The 15074-nt window shown below is 40.0% G+C and overlaps 2 protein-coding genes across 3 annotated transcripts in view; one reads left to right on the forward strand and one right to left on the reverse strand.

The window, feature by feature from the left end:
* GABARAPL2 (GABA type A receptor associated protein like 2) overlaps positions 1-10230 on the forward strand; it is an 11090-nt gene extending 860 nt beyond the window's left edge. Inside the window, exons 2-4 of the mRNA XM_072422523.1 lie at positions 3639-3694; positions 6973-7145; positions 8272-10230. Coding sequence (XP_072278624.1) covers positions 3639-3694; positions 6973-7145; positions 8272-8362 — 320 coding nt within the window. The 3' untranslated portion in view covers positions 8363-10230. The remainder of the gene's footprint in view (positions 1-3638; positions 3695-6972; positions 7146-8271) is intronic.
* A 1607-nt stretch (positions 10231-11837) lies between these two features.
* The window catches only part of ADAT1 (adenosine deaminase tRNA specific 1), a 22771-nt gene continuing 19534 nt past the window's right edge, over positions 11838-15074 (reverse strand). For both annotated transcript variants that reach the window (XM_072422521.1, XM_072422522.1), the window contains one exon: positions 11838-12125. In XM_072422521.1, the coding sequence (XP_072278622.1) occupies positions 11993-12125 (133 nt within the window). In that variant the 3' untranslated portion in view covers positions 11838-11992. The remainder of the gene's footprint in view (positions 12126-15074) is intronic.

The following is a 15074-nucleotide window of genomic DNA, read 5'->3' on the forward strand; positions in this document are numbered from 1 at the left end:
CATTATACAACCTGTAGCCTGCCCTGTACCCCGTTATACTGTACCCAGCCTGATCCTTACTCAGTTGCTTTATACACAGCCTGTACCCCACATTATTCACATTAATATTATTATTATTAATATATACACGTCCCTACCTCCTTTATGACACATGCAGCCTTAGGGTGACATTCATCCCACTGGCCAGCAATGCAAGGGGCATTCTTCCCACTGACCATGACACTAATATACTCTCTGAGCTGTGTGTGTATATAATATACTCTGAGCTGTGGATATAGTAATTATAGAAGGGGTTCCCTAAAGACCTGAAAATTATTTCAAGGGTTCTCTCATGTTAAAAAAATGTTGCAAGGGTTGTGGCTGCAGATTCGCATATCTGTCAATTATTTGGCGCTATATAAATCCTGTTTAATAATAATAATAATAATAATAATTAGCGCATAGCCACACCCAGTCCCGCCCACTGCTTTTCTGATTGACAGCTTCCCCTCTGTTGCTTAGACTGTCCCACTGTGATCTGCAGTGCCTGGGAGGGTGAGTGAGGCAACTACAGAGGAGGATTTAGCTCACCCTGGGGAGGTAAAGAACATTTTGGGCATCACATAATAATTGCATTGGGACTTGGTATGGTTCAGACCGTCATACAGTATTCCTTAGTTGTACCATTCAAATTCTATGGCAAATATATATCAGCTATATTTAACCTTTCTACATATTAAATTTAAAAAATTGACCTGTGACAATGTCTGTGACCTGTTCTGTAATCACCAGCTATGTACCTAATCTTCATTCCTAACACCTGACTACTCCATATATAATTATACTGTAGGTAGACATCATACCCGATGCAATGGAAATCCTTCCTTCTTTTGTTTTATGAATAACACCAGACACGTGTATGTATACAATGTGTCACAAGCTTTGCCACCATTAACCTTTATTGGGCGTTAGAGGCTTTTTAGATTGTTGATTATCTTCAAGCAGCTATGGTTCCCCACTATGAACCTCAACCACCCCAAAGCCCTGGTTATTACTGAAACCAATGGGAATGATTGAAATCATTGTTTTTTGCAGGCGTTTTAGGATGCAACATGAAGCCTCCCAGGGAAGTCTGCTGCTCCAAATATTTCATTTTAATCTCCCCAGAAAACCACAGAACTCCACACCTGAGCACCCATATCACCTGTCCCATCTGCAATACAATCCCCCTACTTGTCTGTTCACAATCTTTTAAAATACACTCACCTGTACCTGTTCTGTCACAAGCGCTATCATCTTCATTCTTGTTTAGATCTTTGGCCATCTTGATTGGCCGGTCTGGGATGAGGAAACACCAACCAAGGAGTTTTTCCAAGACTAGCAGCCGCAGAAGAAGCTGGGATGATCTGAGTATTCCAGCATCCCATGCCGAGCTGCACATACACCTCTCAGCAATTTTTGACATTTGAAGAGAGCGATCAGGCAGGTAAGTATGTTTTATTGAAGAAGGGACATCACCTGTCCTTTTCTGCAATAAAACCTGGCCTTGTGGCAGATTTTTAAAAGCATATATAACTTTAATTTGACTTGGTATCAGCATCATTGGGTCCCTGTACAGCAGAACTCAGACTAGAGGAGGTTAATGTAGCATAAAGAGCATGCTGGTATGAAAAGAAGACAAAGTGACCTAGAGATGAGCTAATCATTGTTTTTGGGGTGGGAGAGGGGCAAAAATCATGTCTCCTGCTTTGCAAGACATGGCTGTGCCACATAGGTGCTACAGTTAGGTCCATAAATATTTGGACAGAGACAACTTTTTTTCTAATTTTGGTTCTTTACATTACCACAATTAATTTTAAATGAAACAACTCAGATGCAGTTGAACTGCAGACCTCCAACAGTTGAACAAAAAAGATTGCATAAAAATCTGAGGAACGAAATCTTTTTTTTTTTTACACAATCACTTCATTTCAGGGGTTTGAAAGTAATTGGACAAATTAAAAAGCTGAAAATAAAATGTTCATTTCTAATACTTGATTGAAAACCCTTTGCTGGCAATGACAGCCTGTAGTCTTGAACTCATGGACATCACCAGACGCTGGGTTTCCTCCGTTTTAATTCTCTGCCAGGCCTTTACTGCAGCGGCTTTCAGTTGCTGTTTGTTTGTGGGCCTTTCTGTCTGAAGTTTAGTCTTCTACAAGTGAAATGCATGCTCAACTGGGTTAAGATAAGGGGACTGACATTGGCCATTCAAGATTATTCCACGTCTTTGCTTTGATAAACTCCTGAGTTGCATTGACTGTATGTTTTGGGTCATTGTCCATCTGTATTATGAAACGCCTCCCAATCAATGTGACTGCATTTAGCTGGATTTGAGCAGACAGTATGTCTCTGAACACCTCAGAATTCATTCGGCTGCTTCTGTCCTGTGTCACATCATGGATAAACACTAGTGTCCCAGTGCCATGGCAGCAATGCATGCCCAAGCCATCACACTGCCTCCGCCATGTTTTACAGATCATGTGCTATGTTTTGGATCATGAGCTGTTCCACGCCTTCTCCATACTTTTTTCTTGCCATCATTCTAGTAAAGGTTGATCTTGGTTTCATCTGTCCAAAGAATTTTTTTTAAAAACTGTGCTGGCTTTCTTAGATGTTTTTGAGCAAAGTCCAATCCAGCCTTTCTATTCTTGAGGTTTATGGGTTTCTCTTGTTTACCAGTGCTTCGTTTCTTTCTCATGATGTACCAAACTGTATATTTTGCCACTCCTAATATTGTAGCAATTTCTGGGATTTTCTTGGACCAGCCCATGAAAAAGCCTTTGAGTCAATTCTCCAATTACTTTTGAGCCCCTGAAATAAAGTGATTGTGTAAAAAAAAAAAAAGGCTTTAGTTCCTCACATTTTTATGCAATCTTTTTGTTCAACCCACTGCATTAAAGCTGAAAGTCTGCAGCTGCATCTGAGTTGTTTCATTTAAAATTATTTGTGGTATTGTACAGAACCAAAATTAAAAAAAAGTTCTGCAAATATTTATGAACCTAACTGTATATAAACAAATCATTTTTGAGGTAAACCAGCTTCTACATTTCACATATATTTAGCAAGTTGTAAGGATGTGACTGGGGATGCCGGCAGCTCCAATGGGAACGTATCTCATCCCACCCCAGCCAATGGAGATTGCTAAAGACCCGACTGCAGAAAGATCAGGTGAAGATGGCTGCGCCCACACTTGAACAAAGACAGGTGAGTGCAGTGAAAAATTGCAATCAGGCAGTAAGATCGCTTGTCCCTTCCTCAATAAAGAACCTGTCTGGTCTCATTTTTTTAAGTCTGAAGGCTTAATTCCCTATTAAACATGACCCTGTTTCTGCTGGAACGTCCATACTCGTTTCTCCCCTGGGATGCCTCACCCCTTTTTCCCAGATAAATTCTTTTTCACTTTACGTTTTATTTTTGGCTAACAAAGTAATAAAACCTGGAGAAAGGTAAGGGCAGAGTTTCCTATAATAACCAGTCATTTTTAAGACAGGACAGCTGGTACCCTCTCCACTCTCGAAATAGAAATGTCCCTGTGAATCAGCGTTATAAATTTTCACATGGCTTGTATACTTTTGAGGGGATTTTTATCAACTTGAGTTTTTCTCTTTTATTTTCAGAACACCGGTGTGTGGAGTCTGCAAAGATTCGAGCCAAATATCCAGACCGTGTTCCGGTAAGTGACTTTCGCTGCGGTATTCCATCTAAGAGCTAATTCATTATTCAGGGTCTATGCTTACATTGCTTTTTATCTGAACCAGAATTGAGTTCAGCTGTTTCCGTATAATTTCTAGTAACATAAAAGATCTTCCATTTACAGGGGAGACATAAAAATTGTGACCAGACAGCCAATTATCTCTGACCACTGTTATCCCCGAGAGAGCAGCCTATCCATGCAATGAAGACCATGGCAGCACTGATATAGCAGCCAATTAATTGACTAGAGACTGGTTTGATTAGGTCACTGGTCAAGCAACTCATCAATTACTAGACGCAGGTGCTATTATTGTGAGAAAATTTTATGAGAAACGGACCTATCCATTCATAAGTAGAAATCAGTCATAATACCAGAGAAAGCAACGTACTTATTCATTAGGAATGTCAAAGAAACACCAGTGTGTCCATTTACTGCAGTTGTCACATTACTAGAAACCAGCGATATCGCATAGATTGACCATCTGTTTGCTGGAAATCAGTGCTGGGTGCACAGTGCAATCAAAACTGCTGAGAAAGCCTCCTGTCCATTATTATTATTATTATTATTATTATTAGAAACAGGATTTATATAGCGCCAACATATTACGCAGCGCTGTACAATAAATAGAGGTTGCAAATGACCGACAGATACAGACAGTAACACAGGAGGAGGAGAGGACCCCAACTCGAAGGGCTTACAATCTAGGAGGTGGGGGAAGTCTCGCACAATAGGACCAATGATAACCTTTGGAATGTGACCTATTCAATCACTAGGGACCAGGGGCATCATAGAGAATGCAACCTATCCAATAATTAAAAAACCATGACATCTCTGAAAATGCAACATATCCATTCACTAAGAACCAATGACATCACTGATAATGTGACCTATACATTCACTAGAGACCAGTGACATCACTGATAATGTGACCTATCCTTTCACTAGGGGCCAGTGATATCACTGATAATGTGACCTATCCATTCACTAGGGACCAATGACATCACTGACAATGTAGCCCATTTATTCCCTAGGGACCAATGACATCACTGAGAATGTGACCTATCCATTCACTAGGGACCAGTGACATCACTGATAATGTGACCTATCCATTCACTAGAGACCAGTGACATCACTGAGAATGTGACCTATCCATTCACTAGGGACCAATGACATAACTGTGAATGTGACCTATCCATTCACTAGGGACCAATGACATAACTGTGAATGTGACGAATGTGACCTATCCATTCACTAGGGACCAATGACATAACTGTGAATGTGACCTATCCATTCACTAGGGACCAATGACATAACTGTGAATGTGACCTATTTATTCATTAGGGACCAGTGACATCACTGGGAATGCAGCCTATCTATTCAGAGATTAGCGACTTTACTAGGAACACACCCTATTTTTTTCACTTAAGAATGTATTGTTTCTTGAAGAGCCAAACATTTTTACCATAGCCTTTTATTATTTAGGACATTTCTGTTTTATATTTTTTCGTGGAGGGAATTTAGTGGTAGAGATATTTGCTAGTAAGCTGACAAACTTCTCTCTAAAGGCCTCCCAAAAGTTGCCTACACTGTGTAGTGTAGTTATTTATGTAGACATAAATATTTAATTCCGTTTAATTTGGTGCTGCTGGGTTGGTTCCTGTGGGAGAATCCGTAGCGATGCTTTGTTTTCTATGGAACACAATGTCCTTGTTCCACAAATGTAGAAATCAGCCGATCAGGCCTGTGAAAAGTGTTATGCTTACCCAAACTCCACAGACGCAGCCTACAGTTTTCCATTTAGTTTTCATTGTTTTTAGGAAGCCAGCATGCAAACCAGAAGAATTATTTTGTGATTTCTATAAAGCTGTCAGCAAGCATAAACAGTAATAAGACTTTACCCATCCCCTCCCCCCCTCAGTCCAATTGCTAAGCATTGCTGCTGATTAGAACTCCGTACAGGAAAGGTGTGCTGGACTGCTGGGAACCCAAATTGTTGGGCTCTGCAGCCATTTGGATCTCCATCATGCCATTTTATCTCCATTTTACCAGAAAACTGCAACTGCACATAAAAATAAAAACAATCCCATCCATTGCTGTTTATGCATCCTGACCACAATACAGTATTAAAAAATGAAAGAATCATTTAAAATTGCATCAGAAGTGATGACCCATTTAGCTCGTAAAATAGTTATCTGTCTCCTATTGCAAAGATAAAACATTTGAGGTTAGTTTAAGGAAAATAAATGCACGGGTAGTTGACACACAAGGAGTTTAATGGATAAATCATTAGGTGCATATAGTTGTCATTATTGGCATATAAAACAAATAATTTATATGTATTTACTATTGTAAAGCTAGAGACCAGTGTTGTCATACTGTGCACTGTTCTTTGACCCATTCACATAAGATTAGGTCCCTGCAGGAACTTTTATTAAAGCGAGCCTGTCAAGATTTGGAGTGTTAGGATGGGTATTGTTTGTTTCCTAAACTGGTTGGTAGAATAACAGGTATGCTGTGTAGGGAGAGAAGTGAAAGCCAGAAGTAATCAAACTAGACAGCAAATTGCTAATTCAGTGTAATTTAGACAGTATTTTAGCTGTGGAGGTTGTTTAACGTTGGGTAACCCGACGCATTTTGCCTATTGGCTTCTTCAGGGGTATATAGACTGGAAAGGATTGGTTTCTGGTAAGTTCCACAAGCTCCATCTGTGCATATCAATATATGCAGTGTTCCATCAATCTTTCAGCTTCATTTTAAAGTTATCTACAATCTATCATCTCCATTTGTTATTACCAGGAACCAATCGTTACACGTCTATATACCCCTGAAGAAGCCCATAGGCGAAACGCGTCGGGTTACAAGACGTTGAACAACCTTTACAGCTAAAACACTCTCTAATTTACACTGAACTGGCAATTTGCTGTCTCAGATGATAATAATGTATTTCTGTATGTAAGTTTCATGTTATAGTGTTAAAATACATTTTTTATCTAAGCCACATAAAACCCCTCTTTTCTCTACAACCAAAAATTTCTCATATGCAATTTTAAGGGGTGGCTAACCAACAAGACTTAAATACAAGTGTAGTTTAACCATACTATATGTTTGAGATCTTGATGATTATAAGAAGCCGGTAAGCATCCAATTAAAACGGAAAGCATCAGTATTGGCCGAGCAAACCATTTCATTTAACTTAAACGTCGACACCATTTTCTGTCACAATGTAAATTCTAAACAACCTCTTTTCTCTTTCTCAGGTGATTGTGGAGAAAGTGTCTGGCTCACAGATCGTGGACATCGACAAACGGAAATATTTAGTTCCTTCTGACATCACCGTGGCCCAGTTTATGTGGATCATCAGAAAACGCATTCAGCTGCCTTCAGAAAAAGCCATTTTCTTGTTTGTAGACAAGACTGTGCCACAGTCTAGGTGAGCCTCTTGGGCATAGAGAAATCACTATGATATGAGACGTTATGCTGAGATTATACTGTATGAAAAGAATGTTTTAGATGTATATAATTATTATTTACTTACCAGTTGTACTAATGTGTAATCAGTGTTACACTTTATGTGGAATTATCCAATTTCCATACACATGAAAATATGTGTTGTGAACTTATATTATTTGTGACCTTTCTGAGCCATTCATGAGTCAGTGGTGCATGCTGGGAACTTTCAGTCGTTCCAGATATGGCTCTTAGAAGCACAGTTAGCCTGATTTGTTAGTACACAGACTTCCACACTTGTGTTTCCTGTTTTATATCCACATATGCTAATAGCATATGTATGTAAAGTGTAAAATGTGGAAGCACTTATACAGCCCCAACATAAGATTGGAACAATCCAGCAGCATATGAATAATTAATTGCACCATATGCTGCTTCCTTTAGCTGGCAATATTCAAAGTAAAGATCTAACACAATGTGTAGCACTGCACAGAGGAATATTAAACTGACACAATGGTTACAGTCCAGAAACAAAAGATACACAGTCCTTGTTTTGGGCATGAGTGGCTCGGACATTACGCTTGAGAATACCAGCCAGTTAGAAAGCCAAGAAAGGAATTTTCCCGTTGAAGCAAATTATACCAGGGTTTTTTGTTAGTTTTTTTGCCTTTCTTTGGATCAACTATGTCTTTGGGTTTTTTTATCTGGGATATGTTTATTTCCCTAGTGGTTGAATTTGATGGACTTTTTTTAACCTGACTTACTATGTAACTATATATATTTACTACTTACTTCAATATGCTTAGCTTCCCTCCACAGAGCATAAGCAAGGGTGACATCCTTTGATCAGTCTCCAGGGAAATGCTGAGCAGCTCAAACACTTTACTGTGCAGTAACGTCATCCCATGGGATATAAGCTGCTCTGTATTCCCTGATAAATCACCTGAAGTATGCTGATGTCACCCTTGTCAATGCAGAATCAGGAGGTAAGTATTTTTCCTCCTCCACCTCCTTTTCAGCAAATGATTAATATGGGGACGGCCCTTACATAATAAGCAAAGTTTTCATCTTGAAACAATTAGAATCACAGCCAATTCTTCTCTTTCCAGCCTAACCATGGGACAGCTGTACGAGAAAGAAAAAGACGAAGACGGCTTCTTGTACGTGGCATACAGTGGCGAGAACACGTTCGGCTTTTAACCACCTAGGCAGCTTGTGAATCTTGTAAATAACGACCATGGTTTTAGCGCACTGCGTAACTGCCCTGTAGCGTAGCGGCTCAGTAACTGGATGTGTTTCCATGTACATCGCTGTCTGTAGATATTAAATTTTAATTTATTCTTTTTGTGCTTTTTATTTTTTTTTTGCAGCCTCTTTTCTGTCAAAGCCACAGATAACATGTACAAAATAAGTTGGTGGACTGTTTGGCAGCAAAAGGGGCCCATTAATAGTTTGTATAACAGAGGACCTGTCTGCATGCTTTGGGCATAGGTGAAAGGTGCTCTGGATGTTTTTTTTTTTTTTTATTGAGATTATGAGTATGGAGGAAGGGAAACCTGTGCATAAATGTTAGCCATGTCTACCTACCTGCAAGGAGCTGTTCTGCCTTATGGGATTGCAACCCCCCCCCTATAAATGTAATATATTGCAGATTCCCAGTCCCTTGATGTGATGGCTGCATGTTGCTTTTTTATACCCGATGATCCTGCCAGGCAATGTCCTTGTTACTTCCAACGAGCCAGAGACGCACCTCATGTTCATTCTGGGTGACAACCATGGCTCCTTCCATTGATACATTGGGGGAGTGAGCGTAGCCACCCTTGGACATAAAGGGAAAAAAGCCTAAAAAAGCAAACACAGCCACCACATCTAAGAACTAGTAAGCTGTAATATATGACATTTTGGGGGGGTTTTAAGGGGGTAGGAAGAATATTAATTAGAATATTGCAAATGCACTTTGTAGGGTTGTACGTGTCATGCGATTGTGACCCCCCATTCATCTCCTTACCAGTGCTGGGGGCTGCATATTGAGCCAAACCTTTTAAAGCACCCTTTAGCTTCAATTTAGGGATGTAAAAGATGTAGCTTACTAGGGGTTTTTGAGCATCCTAGCCCCCTTAAAAAAAAAACATGATTCCTTGAATCTGGTATCTTCTGGACGTGGGTCTTTCCTTTCCTTCCAGCAGCCGAGCCGAATTCTGTGCAGCAGTACAGTAAGCCCACGCCAGCATCATGATGAATCCCCAGGGCTGGGTGGCACTAAACCTAGAAAAGAAACTACATCATGTGAAGCGGACTTGAAATGTAGTATTGCTGTAAAAACTTGGACTGGGCAATCTATTTATATTTCTGGACTTTGGCCTCATTCAAGCAGCTAGTAGCCTTCAGTGCAGCTTGTTAAAACTGACATAATTCTATTATAAGCTGCCTCTGGAGATGAAGATTGCTTTAAAAGCATTAAGAAGCTGGGTGAACCTTGCTAAAAGCTTTGCAAATGCTTTGATTGCATACTGCCTGCGTGTACAAAGCCTTCAGGTAAGTTGGACTTCTTTCGGGGCAGAACTATCATCTATGTACAGGTTTCCCTTGCCTCATTATTATTATTTCACTGCAGAATCCATCAAGATGTTAGATTACCTAATCAGTAGCATTCATATTGATTCTAATTTTTATATTTAAAAGAAACCAGTCATAGAGAAATTCAGGCTGCTAATGCTGACCTGCTTCTGAATATTCCAGCAGCCTGGCTGTTATGATGACCCTCTGGATGCAATGGTGACACACACCGAACAAGCATGCAGATAAGAAATTTTCCTGGTTCACATACTTGTAAGGTAAAGTCACCCAAAATAATACACAAAAGACAAAGCTTGGCCAGGCAATTGGGAGCTTCAGCAATGGTGGCCTTTCTATTTCTCCTATGACTTGGCTTCACATTGAATTATTTTGCTGTCTTTAGTTGTAGAACTCCATCTCTTAGTGCTAGCTATCATTATATCAGTAATTACTGGTATGTAACTATTCACATTTACACAGTCCTGCTAATAAAAACTGAATATGTTATTAGGGATGTTTGTCTTGATTTCATTACTTAGAGAACTAGACTAAAAAATAGCATTTGGTTCTAGGCCAATGGGTTGAATCATCTATCCATGCCTTGTACACTGTGGGGTTAAATTCTAATCTGACATCCCTGAAACATTGCCTGGTGGAGAATCTTCCAGCTCCATGTGTGTCAATGGCAGTAGCTGATTGTCAACCAAGGAATGTCAGATTGACTACATTATAAATAGACCCCCTATATGGCCTAAAGTCGGTATACACCTGTCCAGCATGTCTTAAAATTAATGCATGTGCAAGTTCCATTGACATACATTAGACAAATGTGCTTTTTCGACCTTCAGGTAACAGTTTGGGGAAGGCCCTTTCTTCTTTCATCTTAACAGTGTCCTTGTGCAAAAAGCTAACTCCATAAAAACATGGTGTGGTATGGTGGAAATTGAGTGACTTATGAATTACGAATTAGAACAACTTTTGCATGTCTTATGTACAACATAAGTACCTGAGCTCACAGATTCTCTTTTAACTAAAATGCACCAATATGTGCAGACATTCCAAAATCTTGTATAAAGCCTTCCCTTTAGAGTGGAGGTTTTTTCTAGTTACTGAAGGGGTGACCTACCTTCATATGACAGCCCATGGTTTGCAGAAGTTCATATAGGTTTGAAGATCAATTGTCCACAATCTTTTGGCCATATAATGTTTTTTTTTTTTTTTTTGGGGGGGGGGGGTTAGACAGTGTCATTGCTGACTTTAGCAGTGAGATCACCCTACAAATGGGAGTTTCAATCTGCACTGCCAGGCTTGAACCTTTCACAAAGGTCAAGAAAAACCTGCTGGCACCAATTCACCTTTAATAGGATTGCTGAGAGAACAGCAAGAACACTCACCTGCTATAGTACTTTGTTTTCTTGCTGGCTGAACCAGTGAAGTGCCATCTGCAAAGTAAGATTCTGCAGAATTTGGACCTACGAGGGAGCAATGCTATAGGAGCAGATGAGCAATCGCCTATTAAAGGTAAGAAGCAGTCCTGTACTGTATGTGAAGGCAGTGACGGTCATATTGGGAATAGTAAAGTGCACCAGCTGATGGAGGAACAGGGCATAAGATAAGTATTACCATTGCTTTTAAACCCCCCTAGACAAAATTTGAAGTAACCTTTGCAGTGTTTTTTTTAAAATCGTGAATTCAAACTTAGAGTTGACCACACACACTACTAAAGAATTCTTAGCTAAAACATTGGCTCACTGTACATGTGTGCTGCCATTTATTATCAATGTCATTGAAGGGTTCTAATCAACACTGCGTTTCCCTAGCACATCAATGCTCTCCACCAGTGTTACCACTGCCAGAAGCTGCATCAATTCCAGGGCAATCGTCCCCATGTAAATGCTTCTTCTATAGCACAGGTCTAACACTGTACTAGTCAACTGAATCATATGCTGTAGCAATAGGGTCCCTTTAAAACTTTCTTTTCATGCTTTAATTTATTTATTGGTAGCCCTTCAAATGCCCTTTAAGGCAAAACTGTAATGTTAAAAAAATCATTGGGGATGCAGTTGCCATTGGTTGATGAGATCATTGTTTACCAAAAAAATTTTCAATAAACAGAGCCTAAAAAAGAAACATTTTATTGTTGTAGGAAACTTTTTCCATCATAGAAATGTATAAATTTCCCTGACATGCTGGTTGCATTTAAAATCTGAAAAAATTTCCATCATCTGGGCACCAGATTGAACAAGACCAATGTATTTGGAGCGTGTCTAATGCTTAGCTGAAGGTAAGGTAATCACGAGGAGTCCGGATCCAGGATGTGAACGCCTGTTCTCGTAATTGCCTCCAGGCGTCCTGGTAAGATGCAGCGGATTCCTTATACTCTTGATATGTCTTCAATCCCTGAGACCTGAAGATAAGAAATCATACGTGTCATAGTCATATCATATATGTTATAGTCTTAGAAAATGTATGTGGTCATACTGTAGGGGATGCACACATGGGCAGTATGGAGAAAAAAGAAAGAGCTTCTTATGCTGCATCTCATTATTACAGTGGCCCTGAAATCAGAAAGGTGAAATCATAAAGAGAACATCTATAAATGTTAATTGTCCCTAAACAGTATCCTAAAAACTTTACAATCAATGACTGAACCATAACCGTACATCTCCAATGCATTGAGCCTCATTGTTGTACACCTGTATATGTATATATGGTTTTATCTGGGATATGGAGACTTCCAGTATGTGTATTTCCCTGGTGGTTGAACTTGATAGATTTATGTCTTTGTTCAACCTTTGTAACTATGCAGTGTGAGATCATCTAAGGCACTGCTGATTTTAGTTTCACCAGAATTGGTGGTCAGTACTGTGATGCTTATTGTTCTCATCGCTGGAGAGAAAGCTGAACTCGAGGACTTTGTGCATCTATGCTTTTTCCACCTCTCCTATTTCTATTTCTTCATTACCCCACCAGTCTGTAGATTACCAGGTCTAAAGAATGGAGCTCAGATATAAGAAAGCAGAGGCCTACCTTTACCAAGACGACCACCTTTTTGTCTTGGTGAGGTTAATTAAATCAGACCCAGTTGGGAGGTGAAAATACTTCCTACGTAACAATTATTAATATTATTATGAATAAACTGTATTGCTAAAGCAACAACATATGACGCAGCACAGTACATTAAATAGGGGTGGCAAATGGCAGACAGATACAGTGACACAGGAGGAGGAGAGGACCCTGCCCCAAAGAGCTTACAATCTAAGAGGTGGGGAAGTATCACACAATGGGAGAGGGAATATGGAATGGTAGTTGAGTACTGAGGGGTTAAGAAACAGAAAAAGACGATAGGAGTGTTTGAAAAGATGGGTTTTGAAGGGTCTTTTAAATGTTCAGAAAGTAAAGTCTTGGAGCCATGCGTGAGATGAGATTATGAGTGAGGAAGTCATTAGTAGGTCATTGGAGGAGCGGAGAGAGCGGCTGGGGAAGTATTTTTCTATCAGGTCCGAAAGGTAAGTGGGACAAGAACTGTGGGGGGATTTGAAGGTAAAAGCACAGGAGCTTCAATTTGATTCTAAGGTGAAATGAAAGCCAATAAAATGAACTACAAAGGGAGGCAGCAAAAGAGGAGCGGTGCAAAAAAAAAAAAACCTGTTCCTATTCCTATACTTGATTTAGGACTGCCCTGCCATTGTGGTCTCGTGTTAATAAAACACTTCTCAGAACTGAGAATGCCTCTTACAGACATGGAATAAGGAAGGTGAACAATACATGGGGATAGTAGACAATAAAAAATTTACAGGACAACTTTTTATTTGAAATATCCTTTTCTTCTTTTACTAAAGAAACGCAGTAAAATTCCAATTTTCGATCCCTTCGATAATGCACAATACAGCCCAAACAGTCGCTGAGGTGCGAGAGGAGTTAGCAGCACAAACAGTCTCCAACACAAACTTGTCCTTTGCCAGAAGATGGTTCATTCATAAAAAGGCCTCTGTGTGTAAGAGTGACACCAGGCCTCACTCCCCTTGCAGACATTAGTCAGCTTTTCCTGGCCGTTCCAACAGCCGTGACTTCAGGCAACTAAGTGTTTTTTTAAGTTAACAACGCCAAAAGCTTGGGAGTGGCGTTTATTATTCCCTGGAGCTCCAAAATTACAGGTTCAGTCCAAGAGAAACACAGTCACCCTCCACTGCACAGAATAATTCTGTTACATGGAGCGACATGGGTGATCCAAAGCCATACAGCCAATCATAAGGAGCCAATCGTCAAGCCTCATCATTAATTTTGCTATGTTGGTGTATGCCAATCTAGGAAAAGCCACAGGTTTTCCAAAGCTGAATTCTGAGTATAAAGAATTGTATTTCTACATAATCCATGACAGATATAAATTATAATAATTCCCTGATGTGTACCAAATGCCAGAAGTGCAGGGGTGCAGGAGGGGTCCCAGCAATGGGAAGGAACTTTACCTTCTACAGACTGCCTGCAGATTACCACAAGGGGATGGGTACAAGACCAGTCACCATTTACAGGCAGAAAGAGCAGAAGTGGAGGAGTTGTTTTTGCTGGATTATTACTATCATTTGAAACAACTACATATTAAAACAAATTTATTCAGATAATACTGAGTCATCGGCACCTCGCCCACTGAAACCAAAGTGACTTTTTCTATGTAAACCCTTTCTAACCACTTCCTATCTCCAGCAATCCTCCAAGTATCATTAATGTGGAGTTTTCAGACTGTACTGACACATTGATCCAGATCAGCTGTGATTTGCACATTATTTGACAAGTCAGCAATGACAGTACTCATATACCTATCCTTAAAAGCAGACCTACCGTCAGTTCATGCCTACTTACCTTATTTTTCTTCAAGCTCTTCTCTATACAACCATTGTCACACCCTGCACAGATGATGGCCAATAAACCCTAAGCATCTTTAAGCACTTTGAAATAAAGGGCTCTATAATTTTAGGCTGTTTCTTACACCAGTAGTCATGAATATACAAAAAAGGGCCTGAAGAAACAACCCAGAAGGCCCTGGAGATACAATGCAAGAGGTCCTGGGGATACAACGCAAGAGGTCCTGGGGATACAACGCAAGAGGTCCTGGGGATACAACACAAGGGCTCCTAGAGATACAATACAAGATGTCCTGGAGATACAATACAAGGGGTCCTGGAGATACAATACAAGGGGTCCTGGAGATACAACACAAAACGCCTGGAGATACAACACAAGAGGTCCTGAGGATACAACACAAGAGGTCCTGAGGATACAACAAAAGAGGTCCTGAGGATACAACAAAAGAGGTCCTGAGGATACAACAAAAGAGGTCCTGAGGATACAACAAAAG

This window comes from Pyxicephalus adspersus, chromosome 9, assembly GCF_032062135.1.
Source record: "Pyxicephalus adspersus chromosome 9, UCB_Pads_2.0, whole genome shotgun sequence".
NCBI classification, from domain to species: Eukaryota; Metazoa; Chordata; class Amphibia; order Anura; family Pyxicephalidae; genus Pyxicephalus; species Pyxicephalus adspersus.